Genomic DNA, 21,852 nt, shown 5'->3' on the forward strand with positions numbered 1-21,852 from the left:
CACACACAAATAAAAAGCACAAGAAGGAGCTTGTGTTACAAGGAGCTACAGAATTCCAACGTCTGTCTAAAGAGAAAGGTGTCCAGGCAATATTTGAAGATGCAATGACTGATTGAAACAAATAAAAGAAGCAGGGAAGAAATTATATTCCAGACTTCTGAGATTGCTCTTCATGTGTCAAGGCGAGAGCATGGTGTGCGTGTGAGGTATTCGTGTGGATGTGTGCCTGAGTGTGCGCTGTTGTGTTAGCCTAATCGTGATTGTACCATCTTATCCCAATGCAAGAATTTTCTCTTTAACTTATTTATAGTTGCTTACTTAGTCTGTCCTCCCCTGTCTCAAATTGACAGCTTTTTAATTTTTTAAATTTCACTCTGTGGCTTGGAAGCTGTGTGTTGTATTTCTTTTAAAGATATGTAATTAACAGTATATTTCCCTACCACAATCAGGAGTTATTTAGAATCTCAATCTTGCTCCCAAACGGAAGGGTCTTTATCACACGTTCATTGGGCCCTCCCTCCCATATCCCTTGTTTGTGCTATAGAAAGTTATAGATTTACCTTTCCCCCCAATATTTTATTATGAAAGTTTTCATATATAGCAAAGTTGAAAGGATTGCACAACGGACACTCAGGTACTCACCACCAAGGTTCTACTATTAATATTTCCACCCTTGTTTTATCATATATCTTTCCATTTATTCATCCTCAAACTAGCCATTAATCCATTTTATTTTTTGATGCCCCAAGCATATTACAGATCATCTACTTTTGTTTTTAAACCAAATAAAACCAATGTCTATGACTGATTAATTTACCAATAGATTTTTAACTTTTTTACCACTTTATTTGCTCATCTCTATACTTGCTGCTCATTTTTTTGCGCTTGTAACTGCATGTGTCCCTGGTAAGGCCTTTTCTGCAGTTTCTTGTTCCATGTGATTGATGAGTGAGGAAGATGGGGGAAAATGGCCTGTGTGAATCGGGCAGTGAATTAAAGCCAAGGAGCTCTAAGTAAGGGGCTCGAGATTTCTTCTTAGCTAATACCATGCCTGAACTTTATGAAGTCTATTTGCCTGCCAAGAGGTCTTATGGCAGTCTTAGAATATTTATAGAAGGATTGACTGGGACTCTTCAAGCATTCTGGAGGAAATAGAGTGTCTTGAATTGCTCTCCATATTATTTTATTATTACGATTAAAATTTATTCTCTTCATAAAGAGCTACCATTGAATGCATAAGGAGTTTACCATTCAATCAAGTACCAATGTAAGACGTCCATAACAGCAGCATTTAAGTGTCAAGTTCAATTTTATTATGCAATTTCAAATTGCATTGAAAGCAACTTCATATGCTGGACCAGTCTCTGAGGTCTCTAATATAGGGTTAAGTGCAGGATTGTTCATGGCTCTTGGCTTAACGGGCTGTTTAGCTGATGGGAGTGAACATGCTGGGTGTCTACAAAATGAACCTCTCACTTAACAATGCCTCTACTTGAAAGAATTAAGAGGAGAAAACTGATTCCTTTACGTGAGATATTGTTAAGTAATTTTTGTCTGGTTCTAGGGTAGTAATGTCTATGGCCGTCAGCAAAGTGCAGTAGAATATATTTTAGTCCAATTGATTTGTACTCGCTACCTTATGAGAATAGGAAAAAATGGGGGAAATTTTCTATTTTTTTTTCTTCCTTTCATCAAAGGCTTATAAAAACATCTGTTACTTCTCTTTAAAATGGATATATCAAAGTACCTTCTCTATTAGTAATTTGAATATTAAACAAAACCTGTGTTTTGATTCTGGCTTCACTATGACCTGTGTGTAGCCTTGTTTGGGTGACAGTGATTCAGAACCTCAGTTTCCTCATTTATAGGGATATTAACCCTTTCCCTGCAACACTGTAAAGAGAGCCTTAAACATGTATAACAAAGTACCTGACCAGTGCTTGGAGCACAGTCAATACACAAAGTGCCTCCATTATTATGATTATGCCTATTTCGGAATTGCTTCAATTTTTATTTCAGCCTTATTTCCCCCAAGTACCTCACAGAGTTATCTTTGGATTTGTTATTTGGAAAACATAATGTTTTTCCTCTTAGAATGACTTATTCATGACTTAAAATATCTTCAAACCAGACTAGGACCTTCCAGCCAAATTAAGAAGCTGGTTAGATGGCCATAGTCGTACCTGGTGACCAAATTCACAGATGATATATTTAATTTCTCCCCGACAGAACAGGGTGGTAATACTCCCATCCCACATGTTGGTACCTCTGGTCTTCCAAGACAGTGCATTTCTACTTTCAACCATCTAACTGTTTCATGTGAGCCCTGTGCTGTGCTGTGGTATGAACGAAGGCGTGCAACACCAGGACCTGAAGAACTGTGCTTGAAGTTTGGCTCCATTATGACCTTGAAATTCTCTGAGCTTCCGTTTCCTTATCTGTGAAATGGGGAACTGAATCTCTCTAGGGTTTCTGTTTATCCACATCAGCAGTGACTGTGAGGACGGAAGATTTGCAAGCCATGAACACTGTCAGTGCCAACTATCAATGTATTATTAACTAATAACTCAACTCAGAAGCAACACTGCAGACATTCATATGCTACAGATTCTAAATTAGATCCATCCACAAAATCCGCTGGTCGAAATGTCAAGAGAGAAGTGGTTTCAAAACACTGAAACTCAAATTAGCTTCAGGTAAATGCTCTAGCTCACTTAACTGGGAGGATGGAAGCATGCAGGTGTTACTAGTTTCAGGCATGCTAATATCAGATGAAGTCTTTATTTCTCCTGTTTTTCTTCAGCGTGTTGGTTTCATTCTCTTACCAAGCAGACAGGCTTTCCCTTGAGAGTGAATACGACGGCTGCTGACAACTCCCAATTTGTATTCTTCAAATGCTTGATTCAAAAGGGAAAGGTGCTTTTTTTCTCCACTGATATCTTAAAAAAAAAAAAAAAAAAACTCAGGGAAGAACTCTCTGCCCAATGCTTGAAGTCAGGGGAAGGGGGCTCCTAGAGTGGGCAGGCTTAGAGGAAGGAAGGAGTTTAGGGATTGGTAAGCCCAAGAGAATGACCTGACTGAGTGAAGGAAGGGCAGTGGACCAATTCTCCAAATGCTAAAGGCTGGGCAGACACGTGCCAGCTGTCACTGTGAGCATGAGGGAGGAAAAGCAGAGAGGATGATGGCTAAGAGTCTTGATGGCTTCATGAACTGCCTACGGTCTCTTCCTTAAATCAGCCACTCTCCTGTGTACGATTAGTGTGACCATCATGTGTTTGTCTAGGACAGTCCCGTTTCATGCCTGTCTTCCTGGCATAATAATTTTTAAAAAATCACCCCCTTTTGCTCTCAAAAGTGTCTCAGTTTGGACAACTAATTAATTGCTGTAAATAAGATCCATTAACCGTTTGGCTTCAGCCACCCAACCTGTCTTAAATCATCCTAATCCTCTGACTCAGCTGAACTTTGACGAGCTTTGATCACCTCTCTGCCTTTTCTTTCCAACCCCCATTTCTGATGGCCTCCATCTGGGGTTCTTTTCAGGACATGTATTCTTACCACCTTCTTCCGCTCTCAGGAATATTCTGGATTTTGAATAGTGATGGTGAAAGCTTTAAAACCTGCCTATCTATCTTCTCCGAGCACCCCTGGTGGTAGAATTTTCCTTCCAGCAGCTGCTCTAAGTTAAATGTCCAGTCACTTTCCAAATAGTGCTGTTTCTGCCTGTGCTTCTGTTCCTTCAAAACAGAAGCCCCTGGAGGTCCATCCAGCATGGTCTTGTTTCCTGTTTCCTATGGTAAATGGGGTAAGGGTGAGGATGGGGAAAGCAGTCTACACAGTGTGATGATGGTGAGAGAGATACAAATTCTTGATGACGTGTTTGTGGCTGTCTCCTAACACCAGCCAAGAAGGAAGCAGCCTCTGTCAGCTTAGCCTGTTACCTCCTGACTGCAATCTTGCTGATCAGGTGAAGGTGGTGAAGAAACTGAACAAAGTAGAAAGTGATCTCAATTTCTATCTGAGAAAGGATGAGCCAGGGAAGAGGAGTAAAGAGCCAAGGAGACGTGGGGTGCAGAAATGGGAGAGGGCAGTACTGAGTACAACTCCAGGGGCCACCCCCCACACTGTATTCTATCCGAGTGATTGGCATTCCTGCCTCTTCATAATTGGCAGCACATGCTGTAACAAGTGCTCCCTGGGGCTCCGCCACGAGGCTCCAGCCAGGGAGGGAGAAGAGATGTCTGGTGTTTGCGATTGAGGATTTGATTAAAAAAAAGAAACCACCACCACCACCAACAACAACAAAACCCAAAACTGCTGTGAAGAGAAGTTCTTGGGAGAGACAGTGTGTAAAAAAGGCTTTTTTGGAAGTTTTTCATTTATTCAACAAATAATATATATTTGTGCTCTGCTTTGTGCCAGGTACTGTTATAAACTCTGGGGATTTGGCAGGGATGTACATAGCATCTGCGAGATAAAAGGAAAAATATGTGTATTGGTTTTGCCCCGGGTTCCTGGCATAGGGCTTCTAAAACCCTTGTAATTTCCTAGCTGATAAGTACTGGGAGCATTTTTTGTTCTAATGAGGCAGCTCTGAGTGGGCCCCTGGATGACTCCTGGACGCTGCCTGGTCACCAGGAAGACCAAGCCATGATTAGAAGCTTCGAATTTTTAGTTCCACCCCTGTCATCCTTCAGAGAGGGGAGAGGGGGTGGAAGTGGAATTAATAATTGATCACACCTATGTGAGAAAGCTTCCATAAAAATGCCAACAGTAGGAGGTTCTGAGAGCTCCGGGCTGGTGAACATGTCCACACCGGAAGAGAGCTGCACCCCATCTCCACGGGGACAGACATTCCTGTGCTCAGGACCCTCCCAGACCTCACCCTGTGCATCTTTTCATCTGGCTGCTCATCTGTATCCTTTATCATATCCTTTAACAAAAAACATAAGTGTTTCCTGGATTTTTGTGAGCTGCTCTATCAAATTAATTGAGCCCAAGGAGGGGGAGACTTTGGAATCTCCTGTTGATAGCCAATTGGCCAGAAGCACAGGCGATAACCTGAGTTTTCTGACTGGCATCTGAAGAGTGTGTGCATGCGCGTGCGCACGTGTGCGTGGTGGGGGTTAGTCTCGTGAGACTGAGTTCTTAACCTGTGAGATTCATACTGTCTCCAGGTAAATAGTGTCAGAACTGAGCTGAATTCTTGGACACACTGCTGGTGTCCGAGATTTGCTCGTTGGTGTGGGAAGAAACCTCCATACTTTTGGTGAAATGTCAGAAGTGAAGAGCTTAGTAAAGGAGACTCCCAGGGAAGAAGCACATGGCAAGGAAGAACTGGATTTCCCGTTACATGATTGGAAAGCTGACTTTTTCCCATTTTGGCATCTAACATGTATGACGTGGTGCACTCTTCTGGCACAGCCTGCATTTTAGTGAAAGGGAACAGACAATGAACACATGTAATTAAGTATAAATTACAGCATTTTGGTTAATGACAAGTGATGGAAAAAATGTAGAGTGGGTGAGGGAGATTTGGAGTTCAGGGAAGGTAGCTGCACATTTAAAACGAGCAATCATGGCAGGCTTCAGAGAGAAGATGGTATTTGAGCAAAAACTTGGAGATGAGGGAGAGAAAGGCAAATAATCTGCTAGAAAGCCTTCTAAGCGCAGCGAGGGCCCTTTCAGAGTTCTTGAAGAGGATGTGCATCTGGTGCGTTCATAAACAGCGAGGCCAGTTTGGCTAAAGGAGGTGGGGGAGGGGCGGAGGATATAGTTCACTGATAGAGTACTGGGTTCCATCACCAGTACCTCCATTAAAAAAAAAAAGCCAAAAAACTCCTAAAAACAAACAAAAAACTTCAAAAAAAGGTGATGGGAAGCAGGAGATGAGGTGAGAGAGGAAGGGGAGCAGGCAGGTGATACAGAGCTTGCTTTGAGGTCATTGAACTTCGAGAGTAATGGGAGCCCTGGCTTCCCAGCAGAGGCTTTTAATTGTATCTTTGCCTAATGCATATTGATGGATATTATACAGTGTAATTCCTGCAAGAAATGGTCAGCATTTCTGTTTCTTTTGAATGTGGCTCACTGCTGATTCATTCAGGTGTCAACAGGCTCTGCTCGCAGTACAGGGCTTGCCAAGGAGACGCACTTGTTGAAGGAATGAACAAATGAGGCGGGACCTCCATGTAGGTCCTCTACCTACTGTTTCAATTTTATTGCCCCCATTCCCTTTCTCGACTGGGGTTCTATCAGCTGCCTGCTCTTTCAAGTATATATTTCTGCCTCTATCTTTGTTCACCACAATTCCCTCTCTTTGAAATGCTCTCCCCAAGCCTTCACATGATTTGATTCTGTCTGCTGTGAAAGACCCAGGATAAGCTCCCCTTCAGGCAGATGCTCTAGATCTCCGGCCTTCGTTGTCTTTTCTGGGCTCCTAGAGCATCAGTCTTCTAAAACCTTTCATTGGTTTAATCTGTCGCGTTCGATAACTTTTTGGTGTTTAGTTAAAAACCACTGTTGATACTCTTTCTACGTGTTAGGCAACGAATACATAAATGTAGATTATTTCTCAGGGAGATACTTCTATCATTTTTGTTTTATAGAAGCTGACTGGATAAGAGAGTTCAGACTTGGCTGATCTCACGCAATCAGTAAATAGGGAGCGCATGGGGACAAGACCTAAGTTTTACCCCCAAACCCCAAGCAGTAGGGATTGTCTCTCCTATCCGCAGAAGGGTTAACCGAGTATTTCCTTTCCGCGTCCAGTGAACTCCACCCCCTGCCTTGTAAGTCAAAAGCGGGCGCGGCCAGGGAAGCTTGTCCTTTGCGGGATGCCGTAGTGGCCCTCCCCCGGCTGCTCGGGTCCGGCCGACATGGCGGCCTCCGAGTCAGCGCCGGCTGGGAATCCAGGCACTGCGGAGGGCGAGGAGGAGACGATTCTCTACGACTTGCTGGTCAACACTGAGTGGCCCCCAGAGACAGAAGTACAGGTGAACCAGGCCCCTCCGGGGCTGCGGCCAGCTTGGCGCGGGCGCTGCACCGGCAGAGCCACGTAGCAGGAGCCGCGCAGGAGAGGGGAGCCGGGTGGGCGGGGGAGCAGGGGCTGGGGCGGTCGCCCTGGCAAGGGCTCCGGGGGTCCGGGTCCGCTAAGTGGGGTTTCCTGGGTTTCCTCCTGGGCTCCAAATTCGGTTGTCGGGGGCGCGGAACCTCGGGCTCTGAGGCTTGTACCTTCCCACTCTGGTATCTGAGTTTTACCACCCGGTTCTTGGACGGGAGGCACAGCATTGAACTCGAGGGTCCTCTTCATAGCTAGACTCTTGGTGGTCCCTCGCTAGGGCTGGCCTGGGCAGATCCTCATCTGCAGTGGGAGAATTTTCTAGGACCTTACAGTCATCTCAGCATCTGGCGGGCTGCCGTGGAGTGCATCATCGAACCTCTACTCCTACTTGGGCCTGAATCGCGCCGATTCTTGTTTATTTAGTAAACAAGCATTTAATAAGTGTCTGCATGTGTCCGTCTCTGTCCCACATACAGTGCCAGGCGCTGGGCTTACAGAGGGGAATAACTTAAGTGGTGCTTGCAGTCTAGAGGACGACAGTCTAGTAAATGTTTGTCACCACCTTCCAGTAATATGCGCTATAATAGCGGTGTGAGCAGAATGCCCCGAAAGTGAAGATTTAGGAGCTACTGACCCGGGGTTGGGTTCTCTGCTAGAAAAGGCGATGTGGGGGTTGGTAATCTGAACTGGACCTTGGGGTTATTAGTTTCGTAGAGAGGGTGTCCCAGGCACAGGGTGAAAGTAAGAACCAGGAATCTGTATTTATTCAACAGAAATTTATTGAGTGCCTAACGTGTGCCAGTCACTGTTTTAAGCTCAGAAGATGCAGCAAGATTGAAAAGGATTTTTATTAAAGGTCATGGAGTCCAGCTCCTATGAATTCTTGTTTACTGGATCTTTTTTTTTCTGAGTTTTTTGCTTAACTGGAGAGAGTACTCATTCTCCTGTGTCTCCTGTAAAGTTTGTAGTTTATCTTTAACCTTCTCACTGCAGTTTCTTCTTGTCTTGAGTAATTTATTTTGTAGGCTGGCAGAGATCCTCATATATTATTATTTTTCAAGTATCTACTTCGTTTCTGTTTGTCTTGAACCGTGAACATTTTGTAGGATGTGCAGCTAGGAAACTTGCTGGTGCCACTGGTTAGATAAGGCTAAGCTTCCATTCCTTAGCACTCACTGGTTAACTACAAGCATGTTTCAGAAGGCTTAACATTGTAAATTGATTTAAAAAAATAAGCACAGCCTCAGCTTACATTAAAACCTCGAAACCCTTTTTTTTGGTTTAGTTCTGTTGATTTCAACCAGACTACAAGCTCTTGGAAGGCAGCTGTATCTGATTTATCTTTATATCCCTCCCCAGGACCAAGTTCTGTCTGCATGAGGTGGATGATCAGTTCATGTTTGTTGAATGAAATAACTTTCCTGTGATTTTAAGCCATCTCTGTCTGCACTTACTGGATGGCCATTGTCCCTTTCTTAATAGCACATTACTGTATCTTAGTCACTGTGGTGCCTGGTACTGCCTATGCCATGTTTAGTCTATATTTAAGAAACTATTTAATGTATCAATTATATATCAGTGTGGATGTTGGTAGCGTTTTCTCTCTGGATATATAACCAATATTCAATAAATTTGCCTTGAGGCTTGAGTTTATTAATTCACATGACCACTTTTCCTGCAAGCAAAATTTGCTTTAGGCTTCTGTATCCCACTAAAACAGACGGTGCTGAACTGGCGACTGGCGACCAGCGACCAACGTGGTCTTTGCCCTCGACTTTTCACTAATGTTTTGATTTGGAAACGTCCGTTTTCAGTCCTTGTCCTCCCCTGCAAAACTGATCCTGGCAAACGCCTGTAACTCTGCCATGCTCACTTGCACTCCCACTGTTCCTAGTCCTGCTTCTCCTTGTTTTGCTTTTATCTAAAAATAGTTTTTAAATACTGGTAACTTGTGTTTAGTACTCTGTTGGGAAAGAAATAATAACTTTACCTATTGTGTAAGTATTACTAGGAAATTTTCAAATGTGTTTTTTGTTTTTGTTTTTCCATTTGCAGCCTAGAGGCACCCGAAAACATGGTGCATCCTTTATCATCACGAAAGCAATTAGGGGTAAGTATAGTTTATTTTTCTACATATAATGGTATAGTTAGCAGATAATTTTTTCCCATTCATGTTTTTTCCTATTCATAACTGCTGTTTTAGGAAGTTTAGGGATTTGAAAATGTGTTCTTTTGACTTCTAATGTAGCGCCTGATTAAAAGTGAATAGCATAAATGTTACCTAAGTTTTATTTTATAAAAAGTCTATTTTAGCTAGACATATGTGTCTATTTGTAAATATACATGTGTGTGTGTACACACACACATAAATGTATACGTATATTTATACACACACACATTTTTAATGCAGCTTAAAGTATGGCCTGAGTTTAACCATTACTGATGTATCCTAGAAGAAATGAAGAAAATCAAGCCCACCATGACTCTCAGAGAGTCTGCAAACGCTGAAGGTGGAAAGACGGTGACAGACCATTTTAAGTGGTTTACATTGATGTTTCAGGGACATCTGGTCGGAGTTATTCAAATTACAGATTTGATTAACCAGGGCAGTTGTTTAACTCCTGACAGACTTTACATATGAGCTCATAGGATCTGAGGAAGTACTGAGCACTAGATGCCTTAAGCAGGTGTTTTGATGGCTTTATGTATGTTAATTGATGTAATCATTTACCAGACCAGCAAAGTGTAGGTGATGATAAGAATTTATACTTTTAGATGAGGAAACTTGCCCGGGATCATTCATCTGGAATTTGACTACATGTCTTTCTGACTCCAAAGCCCATTCTTATTATACCAGGGTATTTCAGCTACTTATAGAGTGAAAATTCAGTTTCAAAAGAGTTGAATACCTGAAATTAATTATAATTGTATCTCCTGGTACAAGAAGCAGCTGCATAATTCAATTTCATTATCACAAATGTAAAATTTTGAAAATTTAGAAAATATACACAAGTAATAAAAATAATTGTACAAAGTTTAGAGAATATAAATAACGACAAATTAGAATAAATCTTCATTTTACCACCCAGAGATAATCTTTTATCGTTCAGACCTTTTGCTGTTGACTTCATAACTTCATAACTGTGTATACACGTATGTTTTAAATGGGATCGTATAAAACATTACTTGTCAATAGAATTTCCCACGGACTTCCTCATTTTAAGCATCATTATTTTTTAAGTTTTTGCTATGAAGTGTAAAATGATACCTTAATCTTTATATAAGTACTTTGGTTTTAATGGGTGATTACTTTGACTTCTACTCTGATTTTATTAAAACCTCTTAGGTGAAATTTGGCATCTCAAATCACTGTAACTTGTACTGTTAGGAAATGCTTCAAAGTTTTGAATAACACAAACTTGGGACTTAATAGAACAAATATAGGATCTTGTAAAAGTTAGTAGTGTATATTAGATTATATTTATTCTCTTCAGGGTTGTGTCCTCCGTGTTTTGTTTTGTAATGACTCAGTCTACAGTGTATTTTTATTATTTATTCTCAATAAATCTAAAACTGCAAATGATTCCTCAAGAATAGCTCATTCATATTTGGCTTTGCTGTTTCTTTTTATTACAGACCGTTTATTATTTTTACGCCAATATATCTGGTACAGGTGAGTCATCCCTTCTCTGTGCATCAGAGAAGGTTCGTTAGGTTTCAGTTCTTGGCTACTTTTTAATTCTTTTGTGTATTAAGTATGTTTTTAGGCCTGGTGCTAATTTTCAGCTATAAAAGGAACAATTATGAAATGATTATTCTGACCAAGGATATAATTCGGCTTTTAGATACATGTGTTCCAGGAATTGCTTTGTAGAACTGTTTACAGCAGATTCCTTTTTCCTTAAGGACGTCTAATCTTAAGAGCTCCAGAGATAATATAGTTTTAGTTCCATAAAAAAGACCTTTGGTTCTTCTTTGGGGTTAGCTCCTTTGCTTTCCTGCTGTTAGAGTGTATGTGTGTGTGTGTGTGTGTGTGTGTGTGTGTGTGTGTAAGTTTCTGATTTAATTTTGTCTTAACTTTGGGGAGTGTGGGTTGTGATGGAGTAGGGAACGGAGCCGGGGAGAAGGTGGTAGTGGGGAGAGGTGTGGAGGAGGTAGGCTGCCTTTCCTGGGCTGGCAGAAAACGTTGGTTGCGGTTGCTTCTTGATAGTAAGTCCTGTTGTTACTTATTGAGGAGGAGGACTTGCAAGAGCCCCTCTGTGACAAGCCTTGTTCTGTGTGACATCAGCTTAAGGTGAGGCGTCGGGAGGTATTTCTCCCAGGAAGCCCTTCGCCTGCGTTGGCCACGCCACTCAGTGTGCAGGTCGGGAACTCACCGCGGGATGATTATCTAGTCTTCTCCATGTTACGTTTCTTTCGAAAAACTCGTTCAGTTTTCTGCTCTTGAGTTTTATGGTTGTAATACCTAAAGGTTTTGGGGCCAATGTTTGTTTCAAGTGGCTTTTTCTTTTTGTTTTTTTATTCCTTTCAATTATGAGAGTTATAGACAATAGTATAATGAACCTCCTGTGGTTTGTATCTATATCTGAGTTAAAGTGGTTGTTGCTCTTCTGCCATATTTGCTTCAGGGAGCCCTCTTTTTTTTTTTCATGCAAAATGTTATAGCTTAGGTCCACTCCTCACCCTCAGCCGTACTGCCTCTGCCCCTCCTTTCTTCTCCCTTCCCCTCCAGAGGAAATTACCGTTCTCATGTTGATTGCATCATTCATGTGTATGTTTCTGACCTTTATTATATCTGTATCTATCCCATGGCATTAAATATTTTGTGTTTTAAAAAATGAACATAAATATACTGGATGTATATTACTAATTTTTTATAATCTTATTTTGTGTTTTCTAATTTCTATAGTGTGTTTTTTTCCTATTTCTTCCCCTGTCAAACTATTTCTTTATTCTTCTTTTCCACCTGGTTTCTTGATTTCTTCATGTGTTACCCCTTTAATTTGTTTTATCTGGTGCACATATGGTGAATTGTTCCCTCGTGTCTTTTGTGAATGGTGCTATTGTGACCTTCTGCTTGAGAATCTTGCATCAGGTGAGTGAAACTGCAGTCCAGCCTTGCATACAGTAAACACTTGAGGTTTTGATTTTCCACAGGACGATTCATTCCCATCCCCCCACAGATCAGGATTCCAGGCAGAGATGAGATTCCTGTAAGCCTCCCTGGGCCCTGGGGAGGTCTGTCTAGTTCTTTCACTGATGGTGTAGTCACGTGAGGGTCCTGGCCTTCGCAGGAGTCTCTCGTCCAACTCCTGTCCTCCGTTGGCCCACAGCTCATTTCCTACCCAGGTGTTAACTCTTGTGTTGCATTCTTCTTCCTCCCTTTGTCCTGGACCCAATTCTGACTTTCAGTTTTCTTTTCATTTGTAGTTCTTGGAGATTTCTCTTTTCTTTCTCGTGAGTGTGGGTGTACACTAGAATTTGTGTTTGTGAGTTGAGACAGAAATTCTAGGTGTACATTGCAGGAAGGGTCTCTTCTAAGCTCACTCTGCTCTGTTTCTGGCACCCTCAGTATCTTTTCCTTAGAAAGAACATTAAATTCATGTCATTGAGCAAATCACCATGTTTTTCTGTAAATAGAGAAGTGAATGTGGTCAAATTTCAGATATCCAATAAGTGACTTTAGGTTTTGGGTTTGCTGGTATTCACTTTTTATAGTCTAATGGAAAAAAAAATCCCTGTAGCTTGCTATAGATCTATGCTGTTTATAATATTTACCTACTTACATGTAATTTTCATGATTAGATTTTAAGTTAGCTCATGTGTTGTGATTTCAGCCCTGCACCTTTTTTGCTCCCTGATGGACTGGTTCGCTTGGTTAATAAACAGATAAACTGGCATTTGGTGCTTGCAAGGTAAGGATGTATAGAATTCATGTAATGTTCCTCTGCCTGGATTAGCATTTAAAATCCATTATGGATGTTAATTTTGGGGTCCATATTGGCTTGCAGTCTTTTTTTTTTTTTTAAAGTGGGGGAGGAGGGTAATTAGATTTGTTTATTTTATTTATTTACTTAATGGAGGTACTGGGGATTGAACCCAGAACCTTGTGCATACTAAGCAGACACTCTACCACTGAGTTATACCCCCAGCCTTGAGTTTTGATTGTATATAAATTGCCTTTGTCACACATGATTAGTATTGTTTAAATGTGTTCATTTAATTTAACTGTATTTAATCATTCTTTTGTACCTATATACTCATCTAATTATAAGACCAAAAGTTGGATAATTAAAACATGTGAAAAAAAATTAAAAATGATTTGAACTTCTTAAAATAATCCCATCTATGTTGAGTACGGCTACAAATATTCACATAGATTTTTGTTTCTCTTTCTGCCCATGACAGCAATGGAAAACTTCTGGCTGCTGTTCAAGATCAGTGTGTGGAGATCAGGTAACTGTTAATATTATTCATATTAAAAAATTTTCCTTGAGAAAAGTTCTCCTTAATTTATGGGAACTAAGATTCTTTTTTTTAAAATTTAACTATGGTTGATTTACAATAACTAAGAATTTTCAAGGGATTATGTGACTATTAACTCACACACTGTTTTAGCCTTCTGTTTGTGAAGTTTATTCTCCCATTTATCCAACTAGAACTGAACCCCTCAACATCTTGGGGAGTAGACAGAGAGTTTGCCCCCACTGGGGCACCGACTTTAGATCAGGAGTCTCAGTGATCCTTCTCAAAACCATCAGGTTAGAAATGATTGGCAGTAATGACAGCCTTTCAGAACTTCAGTACTTCATCTGGATGCCTTTAATAGGCAGGGCCTTCTTTTCTAACAGCAACATTGAGCATCAAGTTGATACAGTATTTGAACTGATACTACTCATAGAAATGGGCTGGCTAGTACTTCCTACCCCATTGGCTGCAGTGATGTGAAAAGTATCTTTTGAGAAATGGGCTCAATGGACTTCTTTGTGAGCAGCAGATAATAGTCAAAATTTCCATCTCTTTCCCATGAAACGAGAACATTAACAGAATGATTTTAGGTGTTAGGGTTGGAATATGTATTTGGGGATGGGATTGATATTTAGCTTGTCAAGGAGGCTTTGACCAAGGGTTTCTGGAACTTGTTAATAAAATTGTGATGAAAAGGAAAAAAAAAGTGACTTACTTTTATAAAAGAATTTGTTACTGGGTTGTTAGCATATAAAATAATATTTATAAAACTTATTTCCAGCCCTCTAGGAATTCACTCCTACATTTGAGATTAAGTGGTGAGGGAAGATTTCTGGGCAACAGAAGTGATGCTCGTCAAGATTTTAGTAATCTGGCCTGTAGTTTGCAAAAGCTTTGTAACTTAGTATATCTAAAGACTCTTATCTGGTGAGTCAACTTTATCAGGAGGCCTTTCAGGAACACATTCCGAGTGGATCCTCCTTCCCCTCATTGGTTAGGTGCTGATTCTCTATGCTCCTATAATAATCAACACATTATTATACTTAATGATAAGGTTGTGCTAATAATGTTGGGCACTGTTGTGTTTTACATGTGTTAACTCCCTCGTGAAGAACCCCTGTGAAGTGGGTATAACTATTTTTCTCTATTTTAGAAATGAGGAAGCTGGCAAAATGCGGTTAAGTAACTTGCCCAAGGATTTGAAATCAGCCATCCTAGCTTCAGTGTTCATGCTCTTATCTACAAATCTGTGCTACCTTTTGATCATGTCACATATATACCTGTATGTTTGCATGTGGGTTTCCTCCAGTGTATTTAGGTATATATCCACTGCTGTGCATAATTCCAGGGGATGCCATTTGCTTAAAACTCATGTGAATGGCATGTGAAGTCCACAGCTCCAGTTACACTGAATGTTCCTTGAAGGCACGGACTGTCCTTTTTCCTTAGCACTTTTATATTTTCTTGAACGTGGTAGGTGTCTAATTTATGTTTGATGAGTAAGTGGCGTGTTTGCAAGTGGGATGGGGAAGCAGATGCTGGGAGGGCATTACAGGGCATAGTCCACTGACTTGCTCACAGCTGGCACTTGGTTGCTTTTGTTCAATAAATATAGACGAGCAAACTTCCTTTTCAGTAACCTGAAGGGAAGTGTCTTTAAGCAAAGATGTGGAAGGGGCCACAACGGAAAAGGGCAAGGTAGATCCTTGAAGTAAACGCTATGAATGGCGGCTGTGCCTGAGTTTTTAAGATGTTTGTTCTCACTCCTCCACGTGCGTCTTTACTCCAGTGAAGAGCATGTACAATCCAAGATTGCCTTCCGTGGCAGTAGTTGTAGGTACCCAGTACTCAGTAAATATTTGTTGATTGGATTAGAATATGAAAGATAGTTCTAGTATCTGGGGTTATTATTCAATATTAGAAAGCAGTTATAAATAGGAAATGGTCTTTGTGAAAAAATGCAAGGCTGAAACACACTCGTTTTAGGAGACAGCTCTGCCTTTTGCAGGATGGGGCTGGGGCTGCTGTTCCCCCACTTTAGTTTTGTAGTGAGTGCAAGTGACTCTGATCACTTGCTCTAATATCGCATACTTAACCTGCTTGTGTGTGGTGCGCACGTGGATAAAAAATGACTTGTGAATTGCTACTTTAATTTGTAATTTGGTGGTAGTTGTGGATTGTAGGTGGCTAATGTATGTTTCCTTTTTTCCTAAAGAGTAAAGTAGTAATAGTTTCTTATGATTATAGGCTGTTATAAATATGGAAACTAATTAGAAACCATCACGGAACACAACAAAAAAGCGTTAAAATAATAGACTCATAAAAAAAGTCACCCTCTTCCTCCAATAAATTCTGTGAAGTTTTGACAGAACAAATTTATGTCTCCCTCCCTCCCCTTTTCCAACAAAAAGAACAACAATTATTTACGAGAATATTAAAGATGAAAGTAATGAACATTTACTTAGGTCTCATTCATGCTAATTTATATGTAATATCTCATTTAATCTTTTCCCTAAGTTGTGAAGCTATTACTTGGCCTACTTTATTGAAAAGAAAATGAAATCAGATTGGATATTTTGTCCAGGTTACACATAGAGAGGGTTTAAATCAGGTCAGTTTTACTTCAAAGATCATGTCCTTTCTGCTCAATTCCATTTGGAGGCTGAATAGTTCAATTTCTTGAGGAAATTTATTTCCGTATTTATACCTGGCTTTTGTTATAACATAATATTTTAATAAATGACTAAAAATCTTAAAGTCTTTAAAATTTGTTTTAAAAGTAATGCTTAATCATTTTACAAATATTAGAAAATATAGTTAAGTATTTAGGAAAGAAGCACAAGTTTTACTGTCCAGAGTTGTCTACTATTAACATTTTGGTATATGGTTCTTTGAAACTTTTCTGTGTGTGTAACATATTTACATATAGGTAGTAGAATGATACTGTACATTCTATTTGATGCCTTTTTCTTGATAAATTTTGAAAATTAGTATGTTGTCAGCATCTTTCCCTGTAGTAATTGCATAATATTTCATTGAGATTATATAGTAAAATCTAATACTTAATCACTTTATATTGGCTATACTTTTCTCTTTCATAAATTAGGCTGCCTTAATTTCCTTGATATCTGTGCTTATCTGTAATTATTCCCCAGGGATAACTTTACAGAACTTATATTGCTGGATCAAATACTAAGGACATGAAAGTTTTGGGTAATTGTCACAATTATTTTCTAAAAGGTTTATCAATTTTCACTTTTGAAGATATAATTATTAGGCTACTTCAGTATATATTTTAAGATTGCAGATTTTAAATAGGTCACTGATATAAATATGATCACTTTCTATTTGACTTACTAAAACAAGACTTTTTTTTCCTAAGTGATTAAACTTTGTAATATGATGTAGACCAGTGGTTCTTAACCAGGATCAATCTATGGAGCTTAAAAAACATACATATTTTTTTCTTGGGCCCTACCTCAGATTCACTGGACCGGAGCCTTTGGGGATGGGATTATGCTTGTATCACTTGTATTCCTAGTGTAGCTTTGTCCCTAGTGAAATAAGAAGGTTGGAAGAAAACTTTGTCACCCATGAGAAGAGTCTTGAGGCACAGAACTATCTGTGTGAGAGAAGGAATGATTTAATGTTGTCTAAAGAAGTTGCCTGCTCTGAAGTGTTTGTGGTGACATACTGTTATAGAGTACTGTTGTTATGGCAAAACTGTTGTCTTAATTTTACACATATTTTGCAGGTCTGCAAAAGATGATTTTACATCTATTATTGGGAAATGCCAAGGTAAGAGTTTCCAAAATCTTTTAAAAATGAAAAATTCAAATCTGCATTAGTTAACAATATTTCTTCAAAGTCAGAATAGGTATTAAATAAGTATTTATTAACAAAGATTCTTACGACTTTATTAAAATAATTTTAAAACATCTTAATTGATTTCTCTTAAGTGTTTTGCTTTAAGATGTGAATTTTGGAGAGATTTGAAATTGAAACTGTTTTAAAAAAGTCTCAGCCAGTTTTGGGGTAAAGAATTGGTAAGTGTATACAGTCTTTTATTTTGATTTCAGTGCAGAAAAGAATTTATAGATAGGTAAAGAGTTGGTCAGATATAGACTAGTAAATATAGTCTGGGATTTGATCATTTTTTGATATATGATTCAGCAAAAGTTTCCTGAGTATCATTTATGTGTATGAACCATTTTTCTGGGTCCTAGGGATATGATTGTGAGCAGAAATGCATGGTCCCTTACCTCATGAGTCATGTAGACACTCAAGTATGTACTTAACAGACTTCGACAAATCCTGATGAAGGAAAAATACAGAGTGAGAGTTTAACTAGGGGTGTGAGATGATATTGTTGAGAGGAAGTGACTTTCAGAAAGCAACCTTAATGAGTAGAAGGTAGAAGATGGGGGGGTGTTTCGATTTGAGGGAGCCGTGTGTGAAAAGGCAGGGGGAACCGTACGGGAGGAAGATAATTAAGAGGGTGTTGACAGGCAAATGCATCTACTACCTGCGTTTCATTTACAGGGCCTGCAGTTACGTTTGTCTGACCCTGTGTTGGTTTAAGTGTTAAACTGTTGTAGGACTCACAGTGATCATAATCACGGTCACTGGGATGATGACAAACATTTATGGTGCCCTTACTGTGTGCCAGCCACTGTATTTAATGCTTTACATGCATTTTCTCCTTTGATTGAAAGCACATGGTATGCATATTTTATCTTAAAGCAGCATTAGGATGAAATAAATAATCGAAGTGAAAGAGCTCAGAGCAGGGAGGCATTGGTAGTTGTGAAACCGGCAAAATCGTGCCAGTGCTGAGGACTCTCCCCGGCTGGTCTTAAGCTTCCGGTCCAAGGTGCCATTAGTGGCCACGGGCTAGTTTCCTTCTCATTTTCTCATTCTCAGCTGTCCAGGTATGTTCAGAAGATTAAAGATCAATGGTTTAAAAAATGTTTTGAGTCCCATAGGAATGGCAATATTAATTCTATTAATGTGTCAGAATCATTATTCTTACACAATTCCATGTATACTAGTGGATAAAGTAGTAATAAAGTTCTTGTGGAGTTGTTTTTACATATAGTGTGTAACTTAAAGGCAAATGTGAAACTTCCTACATATTTATATAAATTTACCTCCCCTTCTTATAATCTGCTCCTTCTGTTACTTGGAGTACACTGTTATCTCAGTGCCCTGGTTAGTGGTACCATTGTCTGTACCAAGCCAGAAATCTAGACGTCTTCTCTTCTTTTTCCGTCTCTCCTTTCCCTCTTTTCTTTCATCCACAAATATTTAGTTGCCACTCTGTGCCAGGCACTGTTGTCCTAGGCATTATGTATATGGTAAGGAATAAGATACGGGTTACCTAGATTTATAGTCCGTCAGGGAAGAGAGAGAGAAGTAACTCATTGCACTTATACTGATACAATGGAGAAGCCTCAGCTTAACTTCGCCACATCCTGGGCGTCTGTGTAAATGGCTCTTGCTTCCTGCTTGTGTACGTCAGTTATCACAGCCCTAGCTCAGGCTCTTAACATCTTTTCACTTGGTTTCTTGCAACAGTCTCCTGACAAGGCTTTCTTCTGTATGTTCTTCACTAATCCATACTTTACACTGCTTGTCAAATTGATCATCTTTCAATGAGGATTCTATCAAGGTGACCCTTCAAGTCTGGCTGTACTGCTTTCTAGGTAGTAATCTTGGACAAGTCACTTTACCTCTCTGAGCCTCAGTTGTCTGTAATATGGGCATGATCTTACAGATCGGGTTGTGGAAAAATGATGTGAGCTGATATACATGTAAAGCTCTTAGCATAATGTCTGACATACTGAGTACTTAGGAGTCATTAAGCTGTTATCAGTCACCACTACTAGTGTTATTATTCTGCCTAAAACCTTTCATTGTTCACCGTTGACTGTAGAATGCAGTTCATATTTTCTAGTTCAGGACACGAGACCTTCCAGAGTCTGCCTGCCTGTCCTGTAAGGCGGCCCTGCCGTGTGTCCTGTGTTCTGGGACAGAGTAGCTTACAGTTTCCCAGCCCCATAGTGCTTTCCATGCTTAGCACAGGTAGCTCCTTTAGCCTAGGTGCTCCCACCTTTGTATTTAATTAGTCCTGCATGTTTTAGGTCGAGCATTAGCTTTTTTGGGAAACCTTTTTTCCGTACTCTCTTCTTCATGAATTGTGCGTCTTAATGTTTCTGTAGGACTTTCTGTACCAGTATCACTACACCTAGCCTTATCTGCTTTCCTTTTTTAATTGTTGACTTGCTTGTCTGATTCCTAATTAGATAGTAAATTCTTTGAAGGAAGGGCTCCTGCCTCACTCAACTTTTTTTTTTTTTAATTTTTAGTGCCACTAGTAAGAATATAACTTTTGACCATATCCAAGTGGATATTTGCTTATTTCTTCTGAGTTAATTTTAGAAATCCATGAGTGTGTGTATATATAGGTATATAATATATACATTTTGTATTATATACTCATATATGAGTTTATGAATTGTCATATTCAAATTTTTTATTCCTGTTGTACACAAATGTGTACACAGACCACAACTGGAACAATAAGTGTAGATAAAAAGCCATATTTGCTTAGTATCCTTTTGAGAATAATAGGAGGGGAGTAGTTTTTGTGAAATCCTAAACTTGGGGCTCTGGCATTTTCTGAATTTGCTTCCTATGCTTTCTTCACCAGCACTTACTAAAGTAGACCAGGCCTGCCTTAAATAATGTATAAGGATCAATAAGTTCCCAGAAGAGTAATTTGGGGATATTCAATTGCCTTTTTCCCCTTGCTTCCCTTTTGTTGGATGAGGGCTTAGGGAGCTTGTGGTGGGCTTCTGAGAAAGGATGCTCAGAATGTTGGAGTAATTCAGACATACAGGACCCTTTGAGCTTTGACACTAGACACCTGCTCTGAGCCAGTAAGTAAATTGAGAAGTCTATAAGTTAACATGACAATAGGAAGCTTAACCCTTTTGTATTTCATACAGATTGTAATATTTGTTAAGAGCTTTTACTGTGTACAGTTAATATGGTAGTATGAATGAGACAATAATGCTTTGAGAACTGATGTTTTATTTTGTTGGCTTCTGAATGTATAAATTGATGACTTTAATGCTGCATTAATGGCTTCTTTCCGTTTCATATAATGTGAGGTAATAATCATTTGCTTATTATCTAACTCATCTTGATAGGAATAACTCTCATATGCCAAGTGATATTTCCTGTGTACGCCTGGAGAGAAGGAGCCAGATTGTTGTTAATGCGTTTTTGAAACTACATATTGTTGAGTCTGCAAACTAAGATAGGAGCTATTTGATTCCGCTTTGATATTTTTCAATTAAAATGTATGCTATTTGAGAATGTTCTAAATGTGGATTACAACTTGTTTTGGCTGTGTTTGCCAGGCCATAGATAGTAATTTAGTCTTCTCCTTCTGTCTTGAATAGTGACCTGAAAGTAGCACATGGAATTGTATATTTTTAGAGCTGTACTGTGTTCATCAGGAGAGTTTTCTCCTGTTTCTGGTTTTGAGATCCCATAAATCAGAGCGTCCTAATGCTAAGCAGCAGCTTGCCTCTTGTAGATGTGCTGAGGTCCCATCAGCCCTCCAGTGGTCCCATTGCCCTGGGACAGCATGAGCTCAGACTTGTTGCCTCCCGTTTCCAGCAGCCTTGTCAATTTACCCATAGCGCCATACAAGCATAATATTCGGTGTGTCTTGACATGAAAAAGGCTGAGAAGCATAGCCTGTTGGAAGCACCCAGATTTTGAAATGAAACATCTCATTCTCAAACTGTGATTCAGGAACCTCAGATTATATGATAACTTCATTTTCATATTTTTAGATTAAAATTCTTATTGAAAAAATAATACGCTTTCTCAGTAAAAACTTTAGAAACTAAGAATGAGGAAAAAGTAGAAAATTAAAGTAGGCACACCATCCAGAGAGAAGTACTGTTAACATTTTATGATCTGTTCTTTCAGACGTTTTCCTGTATTAGTGTGGATATGTTCTGTGAAAGTGAAATGTTTTATAATCTGCTTTCTTCTCTTAAAGGTAGGTTGTTAAGTTGTTGAGGTTGAAGTTCAAGAAGAACTTTCCAAAGTATCTTTTTTGATCTTTTTTTTTCCCTGGATAACATCCAAGTGTTAGGACATAGGTCTCCCAACTACCCAAATTATCCAGAAAGTGCCGACAGATTTGATCTCTGCGCAGTAAGCACCTCAGTGTTGCACTTGATTTCACAGTCAGGGTGGAACCATCATTTGGCCTTTGTGTGCAGATAGTTGTGAATAAAACA

General features: G+C 39.6%; 1 protein-coding gene and 1 non-coding gene across 2 annotated transcripts in view; one reads left to right on the forward strand and one right to left on the reverse strand.

The window, feature by feature from the left end:
* The first annotated feature begins 6,815 nt into the window (after positions 1–6,815).
* NBAS (NBAS subunit of NRZ tethering complex) overlaps positions 6,816–21,852 on the forward strand; it is a 276,510-nt gene continuing 261,473 nt past the window's right edge. Inside the window, exons 1-6 of the mRNA XM_072938186.1 lie at positions 6,816–6,992; positions 9,116–9,170; positions 10,697–10,733; positions 12,898–12,975; positions 13,469–13,516; positions 17,283–17,326. Of these exons, the coding sequence (XP_072794287.1) occupies positions 6,876–6,992; positions 9,116–9,170; positions 10,697–10,733; positions 12,898–12,975; positions 13,469–13,516; positions 17,283–17,326 (379 nt within the window). The 5' untranslated portion in view covers positions 6,816–6,875. The remainder of the gene's footprint in view (positions 6,993–9,115; positions 9,171–10,696; positions 10,734–12,897; positions 12,976–13,468; positions 13,517–17,282; positions 17,327–21,852) is intronic.
* TRNAT-AGU (transfer RNA threonine (anticodon AGU)) lies at positions 13,139–13,210 on the reverse strand. The gene has a single exon. It is a non-coding gene; the product is annotated as a tRNA-Thr (tRNA).

Source organism: Vicugna pacos, chromosome 15 (assembly GCF_048564905.1).
Source record: "Vicugna pacos chromosome 15, VicPac4, whole genome shotgun sequence".
Classification (NCBI taxonomy): Eukaryota; Metazoa; Chordata; class Mammalia; order Artiodactyla; family Camelidae; genus Vicugna; species Vicugna pacos.